Below are 21,897 nucleotides of genomic sequence, written 5' to 3' on the forward strand. Positions count from 1 at the left end.
CTGTGCTCATCACCCAGTGCCATGGGGGAAAGTCCATGACCTCAGAGTCCTGAGGATGAAGCTTCTTAGGGGACGTTTCACCAAAGGGAGTGAAGAACAGGTTGTGCTAAGTAAAGGCTGGTCCAGGCCAAAGTTGCAGAATGTGCAGGGTCACCATGGTGTGGGGAGGGCTGGGCTCAGTGATCTACCAGCTGAGAGGAGAGGAGGTAAGCACGGCCCCTCGCATGGCAGACCCCTTTGCTCACCTCGGCCAGTCTCCTCCTGAAGAGCAGCCATGGACGAAGATGGATGTGCAGCTTCAGTGAAGCCATTTTACCCACTGTCCCCAAATGTGGTCCTGATGGTTCTTAGGTCTTACCACAGAGGGAAAAGTCCAGGGAATTTGGGTTTCAGGTATGGCTGGATCCAAGACTGATTCTTTCTCTTTCAGTATCTCCTGCTTTCCCTGCTGGGGTGCTGAGCAGTGAAGGGACTTCAGGAGATGCCAGGGTTGTTTGAGTTGGGATGCCTGGCCTGGTGGTATACTTGAGGACCGAGGCAAGAGGATCTCAAGTTATTTATGTTAGCCTGAGCTGCATAGTGATATCCTGTTTAAAAAAACCAAATGCTGGGGGCATAACTCAGTAAGAGAATGCTTCCCAAACATGAACAAGGTTCTGGGCTCAATCCCCAGGACTGCATAAAAACAAAATCAAAGGCTAAAGACCCTAGCCTTAGAAGCTGTCAGGGCTCCCTGGAGATGGGAGATTTCACTGTGTATTCTATTTGCTTTTTATCAGAATCCCCATGCAACAGATAACGTGTGACTCTAACACTGATGTAAAAGGAGCTTCAGAGAGGTCCAGAGACACCAAGTGACTTTCCTAAGGCCCCACAGCACTCGGGTTAGATGGAGACCTTTTATTTCCAGTTCCAAGTGAGGCTTGTTGGGATGGGCCGGGGCCTCAGACTGTGTGAGCTTGTGTCTTGTAAAGATCCTTGTGAAGACCCCCTTACCATGACCCCAAGTTTCCCCAGCAAATAGAGGATGTGGCACGATCAGAGGTCACTTTGAATCCTATCACCACGGGTCCAGTGGGCCAAACTGGATCCCAAAGATCAGGAGGTGTCTGGGCGAACTTCTGCCTCCTTGCTCCCTGCCCCAAGTGCTGGCCAGGAGTCCTGGTGCTGAGCTGTGTGGTGGGATTGTGCCCTGTGGTCAGGCAGTGGGGAGGGGGCAGCCTAGGGACAGGAAATAGCTGGGTTTGGGGAAGTCCATGTGGCCAGCCAAGTCAAGCGAGCTGTGGTCGCCCGGGCAGCCTGTGTAGGGGCCTCTCAATGCTCTACTTGAGGCTCAGACAGGGGCTCTTTGATGGGGAATGGGGACCCCCGGGGGCTGCCTGAGTGGGAGGCCAGGAGGCAGCCAGTTGGGAGAGGGGTTGTTGCAGGGCGGGCAAGATGGTAGCTGCCGGAGTGCTCTGAATCCTGCCAGGCCATGGAGCAGGAGAGCAGAGGTTTCTTGGAGGTTATGACAGTGGCAGACTGGTCCCCCGATTGCCTGGGCCCTTCCATGTTCCATCTCCATACGGAGGACGAGACACAGGCAGGCCTTGCCCATGATCCACAGGTGACTTCAGGCTGGTGCCCACTCTACCCTGGACCTCCAGGGTGACTATTACCCAGTATCTACTGTGTAAATCCAGGGGGTGGAGAAGTGTGTGTCCTCTGTGGACATGTGGGTGGAATGTTAGATGAGAGTGTCACCCAGGTAGGTGGAGATGCCACATATTAGTGGGACATAGTGCTGGCTGCTGGCCTCCCTGCACACCTCCCGTCTCATCTAGCACTTGGCTTCCAGCTGGTGTGACCTCTTAGGGCCCAAGACCATGTGACATCACATTTGGCTCTTCATCCCACAGAGGCAGTGTTCTAACTGCTGGCATGGCAGGGTATCTATTACATTTTTTTGTAGGTCCTGGATGTCAAACAGCTCTGCAAGTGACTGGGACCATGCCCTGTGACAGCAGACTAGCTGCCCCCTTTTCCTGGCCTCTGCTTGACTTTGGGGTGACTATGGATTCCACTCAATAGGACTGCTTTTGACAGCAATTCCAATTTGTAATAGAACTGAGGCTGGCAAGCATAGGGAATAGCTTGTCACCCGGGACTCCACTTGGCTTGGACTATGCACCCGACCCTCTTCTAAAACATGTACTTGGTAATCTAAGACCATACCCGTTGCACGAGTCCTCTGTGTAGTTTTGGTGCCTGTCCTGGATCTTGCTCTGTAGACCAGGCTGGCCTCGAACTCAGAGAGATCTGCCCGGCTCTGCCTCCCAAGTACTGGAATTAAAGGCGTGTGCCACCACCACCTGGCCTAAATGGTCTTATAATAAAAATCCGGAGCCAGATATCAGAGTGAAAGCTGAAGATCAGAGAAACAGAGCAAGTCACAGCCACTACCTCTTACCTCACCAACTCCCCAGCCTGACAGAGCATCTGCAGGAGAGTGAATTCCTGTCTCCTCCTGCCTCATATTCCTTCCTCTGCCCTGCCATATCACTTCCTGTCTCAACCTTCCTAGTGCTGATTAAAGGTGTGTGTCCCAAGTGCTGGAATTAAAGGTGTGTGCCACCACTGCCTGACCTCTATGGCTAACTCTGTGGCTGGCTCTGTCCTCTGATCTTCAGGCAAGCTTTATTTCCTAGATTATAAACTATATCACCACACATACCTGCATTGAGCTGCACATTCACCCAACTCCAAAAGACAGAATATATTTCCTTCCAAACAGTCATCAATGACTCCCCATTTTATGTCCCAGCGAGATGGCTTAGCAGGTAGAGATGTTTGCCACCGAAGCTGACAACCTGAGTTTGATCCCAGGACCTACATGGTAGAAGGAGAAAACTGATCTCTGAAAGTTGCTCTCTGACACACACACACACACACACACACACACATCGCCGCCGCCGCCGCCGCCGCCGCCGCCGCCACCACCACCACCACCACCACCGGAAAAACACCCACGGAAAAATACTTCCTTTTGTGGACAGTTTCTATCCAAATATATTCCCAGATATATCTGACACTGGACTGATGTGGACACGACTGGTTTCGGGTGCATGCTCAGTAAGACAAACTCTATCCTCTGGTAAAAGATCTTATTTGCCATCTTATGCTGAGTGTAATTGGGCATGCATGTGATTAAAATCAAATGCGCCACAGGGGAGAGACAAGCATGGTGGGAAGATGTTCCAGAACCCCAACCCGTCAATCAACATGGAGACTCACTCTTGCTAAGCCCCCTAGTAACCAGCTCATCTTTCCCGTGAAGCCCGGAAAGGGCAGCCCTAACCAATAACCAGGGCCCTTCAGTGTTCTCTCTCTGGGGCAGCCTGCAGCTCACTTGCGGATTTGCGGCAAACCTACCCGTCCTGTCTCTTTGCTCTTGGACGAAGTTTCCTTGCTGCTTTGCAGTCGTGGTGAGCCTTTATTTCTGTTCCTTGAAAGATGCCAAGAACCTGGAAACACCCAGTCCAGACACCGACCACAGGTGACAGAACCATTTTAAACATCAGAGGAGCAGGCTGAGAGCTTGGCCTGGGGCTCTGCCATTCGCCCTTGGTGACGGCAGAACCTCTGTGGAGTGGGAACCAGCCGCTGGGGAGGTCTCTGCGGCCACAGGCACATGTGCATCCCGGGCCTGCCTGGGCTCCTGGGGACCGGTGCCCATAGCTGGGCCCTTCCGCAGGATCCTGGAGGATGTCTGCCTAGGGCGCTGTCAAGTATTTCCCAGCAGGCAAGAGTGGCCAGCACGAGGAAGCCACCGCTGGACACGAACGAACACCCAGCCTGTCTGCGGGATAGGGGAGTGGCCACCTCAGGGGCCCAGACGGTCCAGCAGAGCAGTCACCCCGGCATCCTCTGGCCCTCATGCTACCTCTCCAGCAGGGTGGGTTGTGCAGCCACTCTTGGATGTCCTGGTCTAGACGACCTTTGGGTTTCTTCAGAGCCCAAGGTGTGAGGTATTACATCACTTAGCTGACCAGGAAGCCTGATTTTTTTTTTTTCTTTTCATTTTTTTAAGACACAGTCTCACTTGCTTGCCCAGGCTTGTATCAAACTCTGTTCAAGCAAGCCTCTTTTTCCAAGGCCACAACTACACGTGACTGCTAGTGCTTCTGGCCATCTGAGCGTGACCTGGGCCCCACAGGTATCTTTTCACCCAGAAGAATGGATTGGTTATTTTTCCAATTGCTGTGACAAAATACCCTGAAAAAAGCCACTTAAGGAGGAGATGGGGTGCTTTGGCTCATAGCTGGAGGCACGAAGCCGCGGTGGCAGAAGTTCCAGGTGGCTGGCTGTATTGTGTCGGCAGTCAGGAAACAGTGACAAAATGCTAGTTCTCAGTCCCATTTCTCTGTTTTACTCAGTCCTGGACCCCAGCCCATGCGGCTGCCACGTTTAAGGTGAGTCTCGCCACCTCAATTAACCTAACCAAGATAAACCCTCAAGGCACACTCTGAGCTGAGCTAACCTAGACAATCCCTCACAGGTGTGCCCCGAGGCCTGTCTCCTAGGTGACCCTAGATCCCCCTCAAGCTGACAATCAATGTTAGTCGTGACAGAGAGTGGCTGAGCCTGTTGCCACCCCCTGTGTCCATGCTATACTCCGGGGCACCAGGAAGTCAGGTGACATGTGCTCCCTGTCTGAGACACATGCCCGGTGTCTGGGGACAGAACTTGGACTTAGCAGGCCACCACAATGAGCAGTGGTGGGGCAGGATGTTGCCAGGGCCATGGTGACCCTGGGCGAGCTCGTCACTGCCTCCTCATCTCCGCTGGCCGACACAAGAAGGTATCGAATAAGACGCGTGCACGCAGACCTCACTGCTCTTCCTTCTCAGTCTGTGACAGGAACTTGAAGACCTCGGCTTCACAGAGGGCCAGGGGACATGGAGTCTCTGGAAGTCACCACAGCGGGCATGCAACGGGACAGGGCATCCAGCCCAGCTCTATGCAATGCTCACGTGTTTCCTTCTAGTCAGGATCCCTGCAAGCCTGGCCTGCCAAAGGCCATGGCACACGGCAAGATGGTTCTGGGTGATATGCAAATGAGGAAGCTAGATTTAATTAGTCTGAATTTATATGAAGGGAATAAACATACAAACCGCGCCCCGAACCGGCTTTTTCTCGGCTCTTATTTTATTAGGAGGAGGGAGTTCTAAACTACGAGTTGGCTTAGAGTTAAAGAGGTTATATACGCTGGGAGGCGTCTGGGTGGGTAAAGTGCTTGACATGTGAGCATGAGGACCCGAGTTCAGATCCCCAGCACCCATGTAGAAGTGGGGGCATCGTGGTGTGTGCGCGTAACCCGCAACCCCAGGACTGGGAGTGAGTTGCGGAGACAGGTGGGTTCCCTGGAGCTTGCTGTCCAAGCCAGTCTAGATGGATGGGTGAGCTCCAGGCTCACTGAGAGAGATCCTCGTGTCTTAGTCATTGTTCTATTGCTGAGAAGAGACACCATGACCGAGGCAACTCGTATAAAGAAAACATTTAATTGGGGGCCTTGCTTACGGTTTCAGTTTTGGTCCATTATCATGGTGGGGAGCATGACGTCACACAGGCACACGAGATGTGAAGAAGCAGTTGAGAGTTACAGAGGAGAGGGAGAGAGAGAGAGAGAGAGAGAGAGAGAGAGAGAGAGAGAGAGAGAGAGAGAGAGAGAGAGACTGGGGCTTGTTGTAGGCTTTTGAAACTTCAAACCCCTCCCCCAGGACACATCTCCTCCAACAAGACCATACCTCCTAATCCTTCTAATCCTTTCAAACAGTTCCACTCCCTGGTGACTAAGCATTCAAATAGATGAACCTATGGGAGCCATTCTTATTCAAACCACCACTCCCAGTCTCAAAATCCAAGGTGGACCATGATAGAGGAAGGACACCTGATGCTGAATTCGATATTCTATATAACACACACACACACACACACACACACACACACACACACACACACGTGCGTGCGCGCGCGCACGCACATGCACGCACGCGCGGGAAGATTAGGTAACTCTGAAGGTGGTGGCTCACACCTGTGAGCGTAGCGCTTGGAAAGCTGAGGCAGGGGGATTGCTGTGAGTTGGAGGCCATCCTGCACTATAGGGTGAGACTCTGACTCAGAAAAATTAGAAAAAAGTACTGAAGGTTTGTTTGGGGGCTTGGCAACCCAGTCAGTGATGGGCAGTGGGTGCTGCAGAAGGGACCAGGCTTCCTGATCTGTTGACTGTTGGAGGGAAGTCCTTCCGAGCACGGAGAGGGAGTCCTGAGGCCTCTCTCCCCCGAGCCACATTAGGCATCTTAGATTTCTGGGAGGCCGTGGGGGGTGTGGAAATGGAGCTCACAGAGTTCCTGATTTTGAGGCCAGGGAAAATGTTTCACATTTTTTACAACACAAATATTTCTTTTTCTGCCCTCAATGTATACGCTGAACTTCCAGGTGCCCCCAGCTGTCGGCCCCACGGTGGAATGTGAAAGCCTCCCTTCTCTGGGCAGCCCGCGTCGTTCCTGAAAGCCTACCTGTGGCGTGGTATTTTGGGACCCTTGTTCACTAGAGGAGCAGCACAGAGAAGGCGCCTGTGCTGCCCCCGGGGGCACAGACCCGCCATTCAGAAGGGAGCTGAAAGGACGGCTTCATGCGCCCAGCTGGGCCCAGCAACAGGCTCTGTCCCCTGAGCCACAGGACGGTGCTGGCTCAGACTCTCCCTGTCCACCCTGCCAGGAGCCGGAGCATGCACCTCTCAATGAGGCCACCATCACGGCCGCCATTGCTGCCCCGCGTGTGACCTAGATGGGACCCCATTCCTATCCAGGAAGAAGTTAACCAATTTCTTCATTTTCTTGTCACGGTCCCTGGGCCTTGGGGATGGGAAGGGGACTGAGATGGAAAGGACCCCCATGCCGGGGTGGCAAAGACAACCACGCGGCACAGTTTGGGAGAAAGGGTATTTGCTGCAGTTTCTGGGGACTGTGCAGCCACTCTGGAGAAGAGAGACCCCCACCCCACTAAGCAGTGGAAGGGAGGTGTCAGCCACCCAGAGACCTCTGGGTTTGCAGAGGACTGAGAACTAGGGACAGATGAAACCAAATGGGCGAAGGTAAAGGGAGCGATTTTCTTTAACATAGACACACGGGGAAGATGTCTTGACTCTGCCCTTGAACCTGCTGGGTGGCTTCAGGAGAGTCATTGAACCTCTCTGGGCCTCAGCTTTGGCATATGGAAAGTGGGCTGATAGACTGCCTGACGGGTGTGTGGGCACACCCAGGAGAGTGACAGGTGTGACCATCACCACCAGTGTGAGGGGTGACACCATGGTTGCTGAAGCTGTAACTGTGGACTAGGTCGGCTGTGCTGGGATCTTCTAAACCAGCGTGTACCCTTTCCCTTTCAGAGTAAAGGGCACCGTGCACAGTGAAGTGTACCAGTGGCAATCCCCTGCCTCATCTTCCTCCGCTGTCTTCTCATTGCCTCCTCCTGTGATCCCACACGGTTGGCTTTGTTGTGAGGGTTACCAAAGACAGTTCAGCTCACCCCTCAGCCTCTCTAGCTAGCTCTGGTAGACAGCACTGGCACTGTCCCTACTCCCAGAAGAGGGGCGAGGCACAGACCGGTGGGTGCAGCAAGCTGCCCGAGGTCAGGCCCGCGGATGATCTGGCTCCCACATCTGCCATTAGCTTCTCTCTCCCCCGCCCCGCCCCACCCCCCCCGCTGCCTTGCACACGCTAAGCATGGCCGTGGTAGTTGCAATTAATCTGGGAGAAGTGTGCTGGGGTGGAGTTAGTGAGAAGACATTGCTGGGCAGTGGCGCTACCCAGCCCAGCGGCCTTTGGAGAGAATTGGCACAGCAGAGGAAGGTGTGTGTACGGAGAGGTGACTAGTAAGCTCGTCCAGTGAGGAAACCGGGCTTAGGATTTGTGGGTGGGGAGGGCTTAGGTGTGGAATGAGGGGGCAGTGCTGGGCTGGGGCCTGAGTCCAACACACTCAAGTGTCCCTGGGTGGTAGGTCCAAGTCAGCACGGGCTCTGGCCAAAGCAGCCTCCCCCACCCACCTGAGATTTCCTGAATTCCAGCTGTGGCTTGAGCCGCTTCGGTAGGCAAAGGGGCTCTTGTGGCCAGCTGCTCCCACCCTCCCTCTCCAGGCACACACACCTCCATTCAGCCTGGCCCCGCCCCTGGGGGTTGGGGCAGGGGTGCTGTCCCCTGCCCAGTGGGTTGATAAGCCGGCTCCCTCTGGCCCCTCTGGTGCGCCACTGCCCTCCCTGTTGCCGCAACCATGAAAGTCACCCCTGGCCCAGTCTTTGCACTCTGTAGCCTGCTGCTGCTGCTGCTGCTGCTGCGGGTCCCTGATAGCCTTGGCCTCGTCCCTCAGTCCAGAGGTAAGAGGACCATGGATGACGGGGACACTGGATCCGTGACCCTTGACAGAGACAGATGGAGGCCAAATGGGAATCAGGGTTTGGGGTGTCGGTGCAGGAAGGGCAGTGGAGATAATGGTGTTAGTGAGCAAGTGACCCTTAGGGTTGGTTATACATGCTGCAGGGACCAGGAACCTCCAAAGAGGCAGCCAGAGCCTGGAGCGGTAGGTACCAGGCCCAGGGCTCTGTGAGTGCAGATCTGGAGACCAGGTGTCTCTTTAGCTTCTATAGCCTTTCTGGGGCTGGGCTCTCAGGGGCTGTGCTCTGGCAGCCCTCAGATGCTCAGTCACTCCAGTACAGATGGGGAACCGAGGCTGTAGGATGAGGACCTGCCTCAGCTTGTACTGTGAGATAGCCCAAGAACCACTAGGGGTCAGGTCCTGGGATATGGTCAGCTCTGTCTCTGGACCCCAGGCCACCCATTTAGAGGCTGAGCTGGCAGGGGGCAGTTTGTCAGGTGCAGAGAACCCATGGCACATCTTTCATTTTCTGTTTTTTTTTTTTGGTGTCCACAGGGAATGGGCTTGTTTCTGTGTTGGGGCAGGGCTGGGCAGGTAGAATGTCACAGCCCATCTCAGCTGCAGGACCAGGACATCTGGTCCTCAGCTTCGTCTCCCTCTGCACAGATGGGAAATGGGATTTAAAAGGTGCTGCCCCCCCACTCCCCTGGGGTCACAGAGCAGCTGAGCCGGCGGCTGAACCCAGGCCCACCTCCCTCCACTGCTGGCACCTCCCAGTCATTGGTGCTGCCTTGGGGTCTAAGAGACATTGTTCCAGGGGGTGCCTTGGGGCCCGCCTGGCCAGGGGGACAAGGTGGCACCAGGAATCCCCCGTTCCGGGAGGAAAGTGACTCCGAATTTGCTGATGACAAGAGGCTGTGCAGATGGGTACCATGTTGGCTCTTAAGTCGTGCCCACCCAGGAGGTCCCTCCGCGTCCTCCTTCCTAACCTTCTGCCAGCAAGTCCCGCTGGCCTCCACACGCCTTTGCTTGTTCTTGGAGGGTCCTGTCAGGAGGTGCCATCAATCAGCATGCTGCTCAGATGAGGAAGGCTCAAGAGGGATGTGTGGCCGAGGACCGGAGGGGTCTCCCATCTTCCCCCAAACAGGCTGAGCTGCATGCCTGAGACATACACTGAGCTGAGATTCTAGCTGGACTGCCGAGGCCCACCCTGGACTCCCTGGAACCCGAGGCCACTCCGCTGACATCTTCTCCTTCTCTCTGTTTTCTTCTCCCTGCCCCTCCCAGGGCACCTCTGCAGGACACGACCCACCGACCTGGTGTTTGTCGTTGATAGTTCTCGCAGCGTGAGACCCGTGGAGTTTGAGAAGGTGAAGGTGTTCCTGTCTCAGGTCATTGAGTCACTGGACGTGGGACCCAATGCCACGCGGGTGGGCTTGGTCAACTACGCCAGCACTGTCAAGCCTGAGTTCCCACTTCGGGCCCATGGCTCCAAGGCCTCGCTGTTGCAAGCTGTACGCCGCATCCAGCCGCTGTCCACGGGTACCATGACTGGCCTGGCCCTGCAATTCGCCATCACCAAGGCCTTGAGTGATGCTGAGGGTGGACGCACCAGCTCTCCCGACATTAGCAAGGTATGGAGCCCTAGAGGATTGGAGTAGGAATCGGGGCTGATGCCATAGAGTTCTCCAGGCCTTTCTGTTCAGAGCACATCGCCTGGTGTCTCCCTGTCGGTCAGCTGTTTTAGAGATGGAAGGTTATTACCAGCATCGTCCTGTGGAAATGGCAGAGCTAGGGTTGGGATATTCCTTGAAGGAGAGAAAAGCAGGCCAGGTACTTATGCTCTGGGGAAGGTAAGGCTCTGCAGTCTCACGGTCCCATACTAACACTGCCACTCTGAATATGCTGTTTTTAAGCACAGTGCCTCAGTTTCCCCACCTATGAAATTGAGTAATGATAGCCTCTCTTGCAGCTTGGCTCAGCAAGGTGCCTGGTACCAGTGTACCCCACACGGCACCAGTGTACTTTGCCAGCCTATGCTTGGAAAGGCGAGACAGTCCTCTGGGTCCCCATCACAGAGGGTTCCAGGAGTGTGCTGAGCAGTACACAGGTTTTCCACCCACATTGCCCTTTCTCTGAGTCTGTCCCCATGCCAGCTCTTGTTGGCCTGAGAAGTCACCACTTCCCTGGCCCGGGCCCTGGCCCAGGGAGTAGCCCCTTCCTCACTTCTTTCTGTACCCCACTTACTAGCTCACTGTAGACCAATGCCTGAAGCTGATGATTCCATTTTACACACAGGGAAAACAGAATGCTCCAGCAACGAGTCCAAATTATCAGTGTCAGAAGTGTTCAGTGGCTGACACACAATCCTTACCCCAGAGAAGTACTGGGGGAGGGGGGCGAGGCGATGGCCATACTTAGAGGGTGGGATAGCTCCAGGCAATGCTGATGGAGAGAGACGGTGACCTGTGCTACTTGCCGCCTGTACATCTCTAGAGTACACTGGTCCCCCCAGATCAGACTAGAGGCCTGAGTGGGCAGGTGCGGACAACACTCCCCTAGCAGGCCCCAGGGAGGCTGCTGGGGCCAGACACCTGCTGGGACCTTTACAAGTCTCAAGGTTGGGCAGAGGCTCAGCCACTAAAAACCACAGGGGGCTGGGTGGGGTGTGACAACTCAGAGTCACAGCTAGGTTTCCGCTCCAGGTCCCTGAGGGGAGGAATGTGCAGCATCACTTCCCAGGGGACGATGTGCTGGTTCTAAAATAGAGGTTGACTCTTAGGGGCTCCTGCTGGTGAGTCATCTCACTCACCCCCGCCCCATGCCTTTCTACAGAGGCAGAGACCCCGGGTAAGCAAAGAGGGCTGCAGGGAAGGAGCCCCACTTCTGGGCCAAGCCTGCCCTAGCTGCTTTACAGCCAGGCACCAGGACACTGCCAGGCTGGGGCCCCTCTTCCTTGGGTACCGAGCAAGGGCCTGTGGGAGAGGAGCAGTCTTTGCTTCTCTGTGAAGGGTAGGTGCCATCCTGGGTAGTGGAGGAGGACAAAAGGACATTTCCTTCAGTGGGTTGGTTCTCTGGATTTGGTAGTGGTGGTGGTGGTTGTGGTGGGGTCAAAGCAGCCCAGCTACATCCTGGAGGCGCCCCATCCTCATTCATGAACCTCGGCTTCCCTCTGGTGGTCATTATGCGGAACTGCATGGGACTAGTTCCTTAACTAGGTAATTTCACCCACGCTGATCACGGGGACCTCAGGGAGATCAGAGGCCACAGTCACCAGGGTGTGGTTCCCAGCAGCTGGAGACCCCAGAAAGCTTGAGTGTGAGGAAGACACCTGGCCCTGTTTGTAGAGTTCCTGTTTACAGAGTCTCAGGAGGTGGGACCCCCGGACCCCAGAGGTTCCTACCCGATGGAGAAGGCTCCAGAGGCTGGAGTCAGAAGGGAGAAGACCTCAGCCCTCATCTCCCACAGTCAGAAGAATCCTGCAGCCTCCGTGGCTAGTGGGATCTCTTTCCTGGTGTGTGTGTGTGTGTGTGTGTGTGTGTGTGTGTGTGTGTGTGTGTGTGCTGGCTGCCACCAGCCCTGTGCCACTGAGCGAATTGCGGTGCTTCTCAGACCCCCGGCTTCTCTGTCTTGAGGGTTTGCTGGAGCCGGCCCTCACATGCTCCACCCCACCCCCTACCCGCCCGCGTGCAGGTTGTCATCGTGGTGACTGATGGCAGACCCCAGGACAGCGTGCGGGACGTGTCTGCGCGCGCTCGGGCCAGCGGCATCGAGCTGTTCGCTATCGGTGTGGGTCGCGTGGACAAGGCCACGCTGCGACAGATCGCCAGCGAGCCGCAGGACGAGCACGTGGATTACGTGGAGAGCTACAATGTCATCGAGAAGCTGGCCAAGAAGTTCCAGGAGGCCTTCTGCGGTGAGCGGCAGGGAGGGGCGGGGCCGACCAGGCCTGGGGGCGGGGCCTGGCCCGAGGGGTTGGATAGAAGGAGGGTTAAGAGTCAACACAGGGTTGACTAACTCTGGGGACCACAGGACCGGATCGAGCCAGTCTCAGAGCCGGGCCTGGGATGGCGGAGTTGGGGTGAAAGAAAGGTGGAGACAGAGAATAAGCGTGAGAGGGCGGGTCTGGGGGCAGAGCATAGTAGGCGTGCCGAGTGGGCACTGCGGGGGGGCGGGGCTAGTCCTAGAGGTGGGACTGGGACAGGGTGACAGGCTCGGACAGGTGAGACCTGAGAGGCCTGGGTATTGTCAAAGACTCAGCGTCAGTATCAGGGTGAGGCCTCGATGACTTAGGAGTGGAACCCAGAATAGGCTGAGGTGGGTAATGAACCCAGGCTGGACTAATAATAGAGGGTTCCAGATTCTACAAGGTCCACAGCCTGCAGTTCAGGAGCCTTTTTATAGGCTGATCTTGCAGGGACCAAGGGTGGGCTTGAACCCATTAGGGGAGGATTTTAAAAACAAAACAAAGCAAAGCAAAACAAAACAAAACAAAAAAACAAAACAAAAACAAAAACAAAAACAAAAAACCAACCTACCTGGTAGATCTTGGCACCAAAAAGTTTCCATGATGCAGGAGGGTGCAGGGGCCTGGGAAGGTTTGGAGTCCTTTGTGGAGGGGAGGTGGGCTTTTGTCTATGGATTTCTTGGGGGATGTGACTGGTCAGAAGGCGCAGAGTTGGACCAGGGATGAGGCTGGGCCCCCCTCTTTCCCCGTGTGTGTAATGGGGCTCAGAGCACATCCCTACCTGACCTAAGTGGGTCATGCAGGGCACAGCACTAGCTCCCAGCATGCAACAGGCTTTTTATTGTGGGGGTTGTGCGTTGTGCTTACTGCTGTGTGAGTCGTAGACACACAGCCACAGCAGTGGGCAGATCACCCGAGGGGGCCTGCTCCCGTGGCCTCTGCCGTCGTCGCAGGGGCCTTGACTTCTTCTTAGCAGCGTTACCCCCTTCTTGGGAGATCTTACTCTGGCCGCAGCAATACCGCCCTGGGTTGAGAGTGTGGGATCTGGACTCTATCCAGTTTGGGGTGCGTGCGTCTCAGTTCCCTCGAATGTGCCAGGGGCCGGTCTTCATGGTCGGGGAGGAGCATTTTGGCTGAGAAGTGCAAGCAATTGTGAGTGTGATAGCTGAGCCTCCCCTTGTCTCCCCAGTGGTGTCAGACCTGTGTGCCACAGGGGACCACGATTGTGAGCAGGTGTGCATCAGCTCTCCAGGTTCCTACACCTGTGCCTGCCATGAAGGCTTCACCCTGAACAGCGACGGCAAGACATGCAATGGTCAGTGGTTGGACCTGGGCAAGCCCTGGGAGGGGAGGTGGGAGAGGGCTTTGGCTGCACCCCAGGAGACCCCCATCTGAGGCATCGTGCCCTCTGCTTCTGGACCAGTCTACCAAGTAGACAGACGCCTTCTCGAGCCTGTTAACTGTGAGAGGTTCTCTCCCGCTTCCGATTCTCGCATCGCACCAGGCAGGGTGTGTTGAGGTAGGGCGAGGCATAGATCCTGAGGTGACATCTTGGTGCCACCAGTTTTGAGCTGTCGGATCTACCAGCTGTCTCTGGCGCTGTGAAATGGGGCCGGGAACTCTGGCTTTGTAGAGGGAATCTTGGGATACAAAGAGGGTGACCCTTGAGTCCGAGCTTGCACACGGTGCAGTGCCCGGCTGCTGATGGGGATGGATGAACATGTCCCCAAGCTTCATCTCCTTGTCACTGTGCTCTCCTCAGTCTGCAGTGGTGGCGGCGGTGGCTCAGCCACCGACCTGGTCTTCCTCATTGATGGATCCAAGAGTGTGCGTCCTGAGAACTTTGAGCTGGTGAAGAAGTTCATCAATCAGATTGTGGACACCCTGGACGTGTCAGACAGGCTGGCCCAGGTGGGGCTGGTACAGTACTCAAGTTCCATACGCCAGGAGTTCCCGCTTGGCCGCTTCCACACCAAGAAGGACATCAAGGCGGCTGTGAGGAACATGTCCTACATGGAGAAGGGCACCATGACTGGCGCTGCCCTGAAGTATCTCATAGATAATTCCTTCACTGTGTCCAGCGGGGCAAGGCCTGGAGCCCAGAAGGTGGGCATTGTCTTCACCGACGGCCGGAGCCAGGACTACATTAACGACGCTGCCAGGAAGGCCAAGGACCTTGGTATGTGCTGTCTGCCTGGCTTCTGGACCCCACTGATGGCCAGGGACACCCATAGGCACAGCTCTACTGTAGTTTACCTCAATGACTTCTGATTAATGTTTTAAACCCAGATCACTTCAAATAGGGAGGTGTTTGTTAGGCCAAGTCTCATACCGATGACAGAACTGAGGCCCTGGAGGACTGAGTGGCTTGTCTTATGGTCCTTTTGTTGCTGAGACTTAACAACTTTCCCAACAGAATGTTGGTTCCCAAGAATGCACCAACTGTTAGAAAACAACCCCACTTTGAGACAGGCTATACCATTTTAATTAAATGAGGAAAATAAGAACCACTAGACAGATATTTTGAGGGCCAGATAGCACTCGCAGCACAGACATGAACAGGGACACACAGCAGAAGCTCAGACAAACATAGCAGATTTATTTGTTCTTGGTACACGCATTGCACCTGCAATTCCAGCAGCTGCCACCAGGAGGTGTCAATGAGCAGGCAGTCTAGGCATTCCTCAGGAGGCCCAGTCATCTGCCTGCCGGCCCTGGAGGCCAGCCTTCTGTGTTTGCTTCCTCTGACAGGCTTTAAGATGTTTGCGGTGGGCGTGGGCAATGCCGTGGAGGATGAGCTGAGGGAGATCGCCTCTGAGCCGGTGGCAGACCACTACTTCTACACAGCTGACTTCAAGACCATCAACCAGATTGGCAAGAAGTTGCAGAAGAAAATCTGTGTGGGTAAGTGAGGCCAGGGGCCATCCAAGGGAGGGGCTCTGTGGGGGAAACGGGCCACCCTGGATCTGAGTGTGGGGTGGGTAAAGCAGAGTGGCGCACTGGCGGTAGCATCAGCAGTGGGCTGGCTAGCTCAGACATACCTCGTCTTTGGCCAGCGCTGTTCTCAGTGCATATCTGTCATTTGCCGCATTTGGTGGGAAGATCACGATCCTGTTTTGTAGCCAGGAAAACTAAGGCTGAAGAGGTGGGACCACTGTTGATTGCTGGAGTTAGGATTAAACCTTCCTGCCTCTCTCGATGTCTTGGCCCATGGTCTGATCCTTGCGGTGAGAAGTCTGGGCTCCTGGGCAATGGAGAAAACCTAGCTGGTGATGTTTGCAAGCATGAGGACCTGATTTCTATCCCCAAAACCCACCTAAAAATCAAACAAAACCAAAACAAAACAGCCAGAAGGCTGGAGTGGTTAAGAGGTTAAGTGGTTAAGGCTGCTCTTTCCAGAGGAACTGGCCTAGACTCCAGCACCCACAGGTGGCTCACAACTGTCTGTAACTATAGTTCCAGGGGATCTGGTGCCTTCTTCTGGCCCCGGAGGACATCACATGGATGTAGTACATATACATACATGCAGGCAAAACACCCACATACATAAAGAATACATTGAAAAAGCTGGGCATGGCATGCTTGTAATCCACATCTAAGGAGACAGAACCAGGCAGGTCCCTGGGACTTGCTGGCTAGCCAGCCTAACCTACGTGGTGAGCTTCAAACCAGAGTGAGACTTGATCTCAAAAAATTAGATAGATGGCAATACCTGACATATGTACATGCATGCACATAGGAACACACACACACACAACACACACACACACACACACACACACTCCAGATGTCAGACCCAGATGTGCCTTCAGCTAAGATGACTTGAGTTTCCCCCCTATCAGGGCTCTGAGGACAACCACAGCTCACTCTTCATCACTCCTGGGGGTGCCATCTAGGGACCCTGATGTCCTCCTGCTATTCTGGTCCCCCTCACACCCCAGGTCTCCCATGTGTCAGTCCCAGCAGTGACTGGCCACCCTCCCTACCACCACTCAGCAGTGTCCACCCTCTCTCTTCTCTCCGCTGCAGAGGAAGACCCGTGTGCTTGTGAGTCCATAGTGAGATTTGAGGCCAAGGTGGAGGATCTGCTGCAGGCGCTGACCAGGAAGCATATCCTTGCTCAGGCTGTGGAGGGCAGGGGTCGGGAGGACCGGAGAAGCATAGGGGGCTAGGATGCTGGGGGCATGACCACAGACAGTCTGGTTCTAGATAGAGGCTTGGGGCAGCCTTCTCCTGCTAGGGCCTGGATTCTGGCTAGAAAGGCTGCCACCGGCCTGGTTATGGGCCTTGTCGAGCTCAGAGGCTCCCGTATGGCAGGGAAACTGAGGCAGAAGCCAAGTTCTAGGGATGGGACACAGGATTCTGGACCTACTCCCCAAATATGGAGCTCATGGGCTCACTTCTCAGGCACCCGGTGACATGGTAAACCCCAGCCTTTACTCAGAGGCAGAGCCAGCCCTAGCAGCTGGCCAGTCTCAACCAGTGCATGGTAGGAATTCCCCAGGACTAAGTCTGAAAATGATCACAGCTGAGTACTCCTGGGCTTTGGTGGAGAGGGAGGGAGGGAGGGAGAGGAAGTCCTGGATGTAGCTCCTGGGGGAAACCAGAAGAGGGGTTAGGTCATTACTCCCAGCTCCGACCTGCCCTTAACTCCAACTCCACTGGAAGCAGTGAGCAAGCGGCTGTCTGTCCTGGAGAACGGAATCATCTAACAGCTCCTGTGGTCTTGCCACCTCCCACCCAAAGCATGGCTCACAGAATCCTGGGAATGTCCCCTGTAGCTGGAGTTAGTCTGGCTTTGATGCCTTAGTGAGGTAGCCTGGGGAGAATGGCTGTAGATCTCCCCGGCCTCTGGTGTCCCAGGGCTGGGAGCAGGAGGGGACGCATGCTTGTGCCTGCTGGGAGTGCATGATGATGTCTGTGAGTATGTGTGTGCCTGGGCACACTCATGTGTGTCTGGGAGCAGGGACGTGTGTGCACAGGTGGAAATGCAGAGAATGGGTGTGTGCGAGACTGTGTGTGCATTTTTTTCCAACCAGAAGCTTAATATATTCCTGTTTTTTCCTCTAGTTAATTTTTTAGCCTTTCTTGACTCTGAGCGATTTTTCTGTTCCTTGAGGAAAAACCAAATTCAGTGTGGCTCACCGTATACCCTGGATGGGATTAGAGGTGGCGACTGGGGACCAGGAGGGAGGATGATGCAGGTGCACGTGCTGGGGTTGCTGTGATGAGGTGGCTGTGGGGACAGCGGCATGGTGCTGGCGAAGTTGACAGTGGCCACACCAAGACCGGATCAGCTCAGGTCCTGCCTGCTCATCTTCACAATCCCCCGCCACCCCGTCCTGTGGTCTCAGTCTCTACCCCCAGTAACCAGCCAGAGAAGGCTGGTTCCCCCACTTAATGGAGGGGAAGGCTGAGTGATGATGAGATTTCTGTCTGTGGGCCAGTTCTTGCATCAGGACCCCAAGATAGCAAAAGAACACGGTGCCATGGGGGTGGGAAGTGGTGCCAGTTAGGAATCACCTGTTCAGGCATTCATTTTTCAGGTATCAAGTGTGTGCACAGCCTCCACATCAGGCGGGAGGGAGAGGGTGGCCTTGGGAGGGACTCAGTGAGGCAGAGTCTGCCCATCCCCTTGGCCCTACCTGGAGAAGAGTGTGGCTTTCCGTGGTGCCAGGGTTTGTGTCTGTCCGGGGTATCTGGGAACCCTGGGTTGGGTCCATTTGAGTGGGGGAGATGGGGAGGTCCACTGAGCCTGGATTGGCCTGGACCCCTTTATGTTTTCTGCTGCTTTGGAAGCTCCATCTTCTTGTGTGTCCCCACTGCTCTGCAGTGACAGCAGCAGCCCCTGAACAGACAACCACTCCCGATCCTTTGTGCTCCATGTCGGCCCACCCCTGAGCTCTGCTAGCTGCACTCTGAGCTCCAGTCCTCTCCTCTCTGACCTGAAGGGTTCCTGGCTCCCGTACCACTCAGCTCCCTGGTGACTTGATAAGACTCATCACTGCTTTGAGCCTCCAGCCGTAGAAAGGAAATCTGAGCCCTGTAGCCTGGCCTACCAACAATGTGGGGGGACATTCTTCAGTCTCAACGACACTGCCGAGCTTGCTTCCATGGCTCACTGGTCTGCACAGGCTGGGCTACCTGGGCCTCTGGTATGGGCCAGGAACCTCCCCCAGCCTGGACATTTGGCATGCCCCATGTCTGTTCCTCATAAGGAACTCCGTCCACTGGGGACGTTCCGACAAGAGCCCTGTGTCCTCTCACGTGATGCCTGTGCCCAGGGCTTCCAGAGACCAATGGCTGGGTACTGACCCAGCAGTTTCTCTGGGACAGCCTCGTCTGTGTTTTGCGAAGCACCACTCTGAGATGGCAGAGAGAAGGGCGTGGAAGGTTTTCAGGACAGTGGCCATCTCTATCACTCAGTCATGCGACAGTGCAGTGGCCTTAGGCCAGGCCTTCATCTAGGTGCTGGGGAAAGAACCAGCAGGCTGGTTGGCCACAGTGCAGCCTTGCTTTGCCGATGTTGTGTGATCCTGGACCAGTTGTGGGTCTTGGGTCCTCCTCAGTGAAATGGAGAGATGGCCCAGGCCCTTTTCAAGGACCCCCAACTGAAGCAAACTGAGTAGAGAAGCCCCCATGAGCACTGTGCCTGGCACGGAGCTGTCTCCCAGGGAGGTGAGGGTGGAGGGTTTAGGGTCCCAGGGTGTGAACCACTGCCCTCCCTCCCAGGTCCCTGGCTCAAAGAGACTGTCCACTGAGGTCCCATGCCATCTCACAAGAGGCCTATGTCCAGGGCTTCCAGAGAGTCAAGGGCTGGGTAAACATGGGGCAGGACCTGCTGGCCACATGTGGGTTTGTAGGGATTGGGTGAGAAAGCCTTGGAGGCCAGGCAGAGCCCTTTGAGGACACAGGATAGGAGGCACACGAGGGGAAGGGTGGAGGTCAGCAGGGGTACAGGGCTTTGGGGGAAGGAGAGCTGAGTAGCCAGGTTCAATAGTCTATTCTTTAGTGCTTGGCGCATTCATGCACGCCTGAGTTCGTTTCGCATTAAAGAAGGCAGAGTGCCCACCAGGTACTGGGGATAAAATGGAAAATGCCCCGTGGCCTCTGTTAGTCTGCACTTACTGTGCAGGGAATGACCACAGGCAGTAGAAAGGACCACGTGGAGATTCCAGGCAGCACTGTAGAGAGGGGGGGAGCTGGCTGTGGCAGGGGTCAGTGGCTCCAGCGGCTGGTGAAGCCTGGGGCTGGGGAAGGCATCCCGGCAAAGGCCAGGCTCAGCATGGATATAGAGGGCAGGGGAAGTGGGAAGAAGATGTGGAGGGGCAGAGAGAGGCATGTGGGGAGTCCTGGGGTGGGAAGGCAGACCTGCAGTAAACGCCACAGTGCCAGGGAGTAGCCAGGGGCTGGGAAGAAGCCCTGAGTAAATGCCACAGTGCCAGGGAGTAGCCAGGGGCAGGGAGAGCCTGAGTAACGCACAGTGCAGGGAGTAGCCAGGGCCAAGGAAGAAGCCCCGAGTAAATGCCACAGTGCCAAGGAGTAGCCAGGGCCAGGGAAGAAGCATGAGAGATTGTGTAGGGTCCATGAACTGGTCTTGAACTTTGGGCTTAATCTAGAGGGCGGTGGGAAGCCTTGAAGACTTTTAGGTGAAGGGGAGACACCTCCAGGTCCCCCTTGTACAAGTATGAGTTGGTATGTCTCCCCAAACACTAGACGGGGTAGGAGGTGGAAGGGACCAGCATCCACGTCACATCTCCAGGGAAGGACAGTGACTTTGAAGCTGGCCCTGCTGGATCCCAGGCAGGTTGTTGGCAGAAGGCATTGAGATTTTTGGGCTGGGTTTGGACCTTTGCCTGCTGGGAAGCTGCTGGCAGGTCTTCCCTCGACCCCAGGAGCCAGTGTCCTCTTTCTGGGATACCTGGGACTCATCCAGGTGAGTGCAGCGTTGGAAGTCCTGCCTGGTTTACCCTATGCCAACATAGGAACCGGCTTTGCCCCACTGCCCCCCGCCTCCAACCAATGACATCACCCCTCGGCACACAGGATGCGCTCAGCAGAACAGGGGCCACTGTTTACCCATCATCATTCTAGATGCCAGCAGGCTCACAGCCGGGCTAGGCAGTCCTTCGAGGAGCAGGGCCCCATGCCTGAGGGCCAGGGTGCTGGCAGTGGGTGAGGACCCCACCAAGCAGGCTGCGGGGTAGAGAAGAAGACACACTCAGGGAAACTGACAAGGCCCAGTGCCAGGGAGTGACCACAGAGCAGGGCCAGTAGAGGCACGAGGCAGGGGCTTCCCCTGGTGTTAGGAGGCTGCCCCCTCCCAGTCAGCCCTTGTTACAGACACAGCAAACCGAGTGTGTGTGAGTACATGCATACGCGCGTACGCGTGCGTGCGTGTGTGTGTGCGTGTGTGTGTGTGTGTGTACATACTGGTAATGGGCTGCTCCAGGAGGAACAGTTCTGCATCAGGAGAGTATGGGATGCAGATGGGGGAAGCAGCTGGCCAGTTTCTCAGGAGACAGCCTCAGGCACTAGAGGATTGAACAGATGACCAAAGCCCTGGATTGCTGGTGACAAGGACTTCATCTGAGAAAGTACCTGGGGGGGGGCAGGGGGGTCCATGCCCAAAGGCCCTATGTTCAGTGATGTTATTGGGCCCCACTTCTCTTTGTCCTTGGTTCTGGTCTCCACCCTGACTGGCCACCTCCTGCACGGGCAGGCCTCTTCCCAAGATGCCAACGGTTCTGCAGCTCACATCCTTCAAGCTCCAAGTTCACAGGCTTTGGTTTCATTGGCTCTGCCTGGGCACTCGGCCTGTCCTTGACCTATTGCTGTGGCCAGGAACTCCATGCTCTGACAAGCCAACCAGGCCCGGGACTCTGTTCATCCACAGAGTGGGGAGAAGAAGTTGGGGGTCAGAGGCACAAGGTCACCTCAGGACTGAGGAGCTAGGCAGTGGTCCCACCAGAAAGAGGGTCATTACCACTCGCCAAGGCTGGGGACTTGGAGGGCAGAAGCCACGGATGTCCTGCTGGGTGGGGATGGGGACCCTGTGTGGCTTTTCTAACTCCCGTCTTCCTACCTCAGGTTCTGAGGAGTAGAGGGGCAGCTTCTTGGGGTTTTCCTTCTCTAAAGCCCGGCACTGCCTCATCTCCCCTCTCCCCAAGTCTTCCATATGTCCATAACATCCACCATTTCCTTGTGTCTTTTCAATCTAGATTTGATTAACCTAAAGCTATACACAAACCTCAGAATTACAGATCCCAAGCGACTTGCAGGGTTTATCTAAGGGAATCGCATTCCCTCTAATTCTGTTTTCCTGAATTTCACATAGACACACAGGACTAAACTAATCAGTATTTTTTTTTTAAAACTCTTTCTTTCCTTGGGTTCTAGCTACAGTGGGATCTTCTGGCCCTGGAGCACATGGCTCATCGGGGTTCAGTGAGGAGTCTTGTTTTCACAAATGCAACTGGTCACAGAATTTTGCAGGGAGGAGGACTCTTTTGTGTGTC

The 21,897-nt window shown here is 55.3% G+C and overlaps 1 protein-coding gene across 1 annotated transcript; it reads left to right on the forward strand.

Annotated features, from left to right (window-relative positions):
- Positions 1-8,263: 8,263 nt before the first annotated feature.
- On the forward strand, positions 8,264-17,448 carry Matn1 (matrilin 1). Its single transcript, XM_028887661.2, has 8 exons — positions 8,264-8,413; positions 9,700-10,046; positions 12,106-12,328; positions 13,569-13,694; positions 14,142-14,558; positions 15,131-15,283; positions 16,409-16,489; positions 17,042-17,448. Exons 1-8 carry the CDS (start codon positions 8,311-8,313, stop codon positions 17,089-17,091), a joined length of 1,500 nt encoding a protein of 499 aa, XP_028743494.1. The 5' UTR covers positions 8,264-8,310; the 3' UTR covers positions 17,092-17,448.
- The last annotated feature ends 4,449 nt before the right edge of the window (positions 17,449-21,897 follow it).

Source organism: Peromyscus leucopus, chromosome 2 (genome assembly GCF_004664715.2).
Source record: "Peromyscus leucopus breed LL Stock chromosome 2, UCI_PerLeu_2.1, whole genome shotgun sequence".
In the NCBI taxonomy this organism is placed as follows: Eukaryota; Metazoa; Chordata; class Mammalia; order Rodentia; family Cricetidae; genus Peromyscus; species Peromyscus leucopus.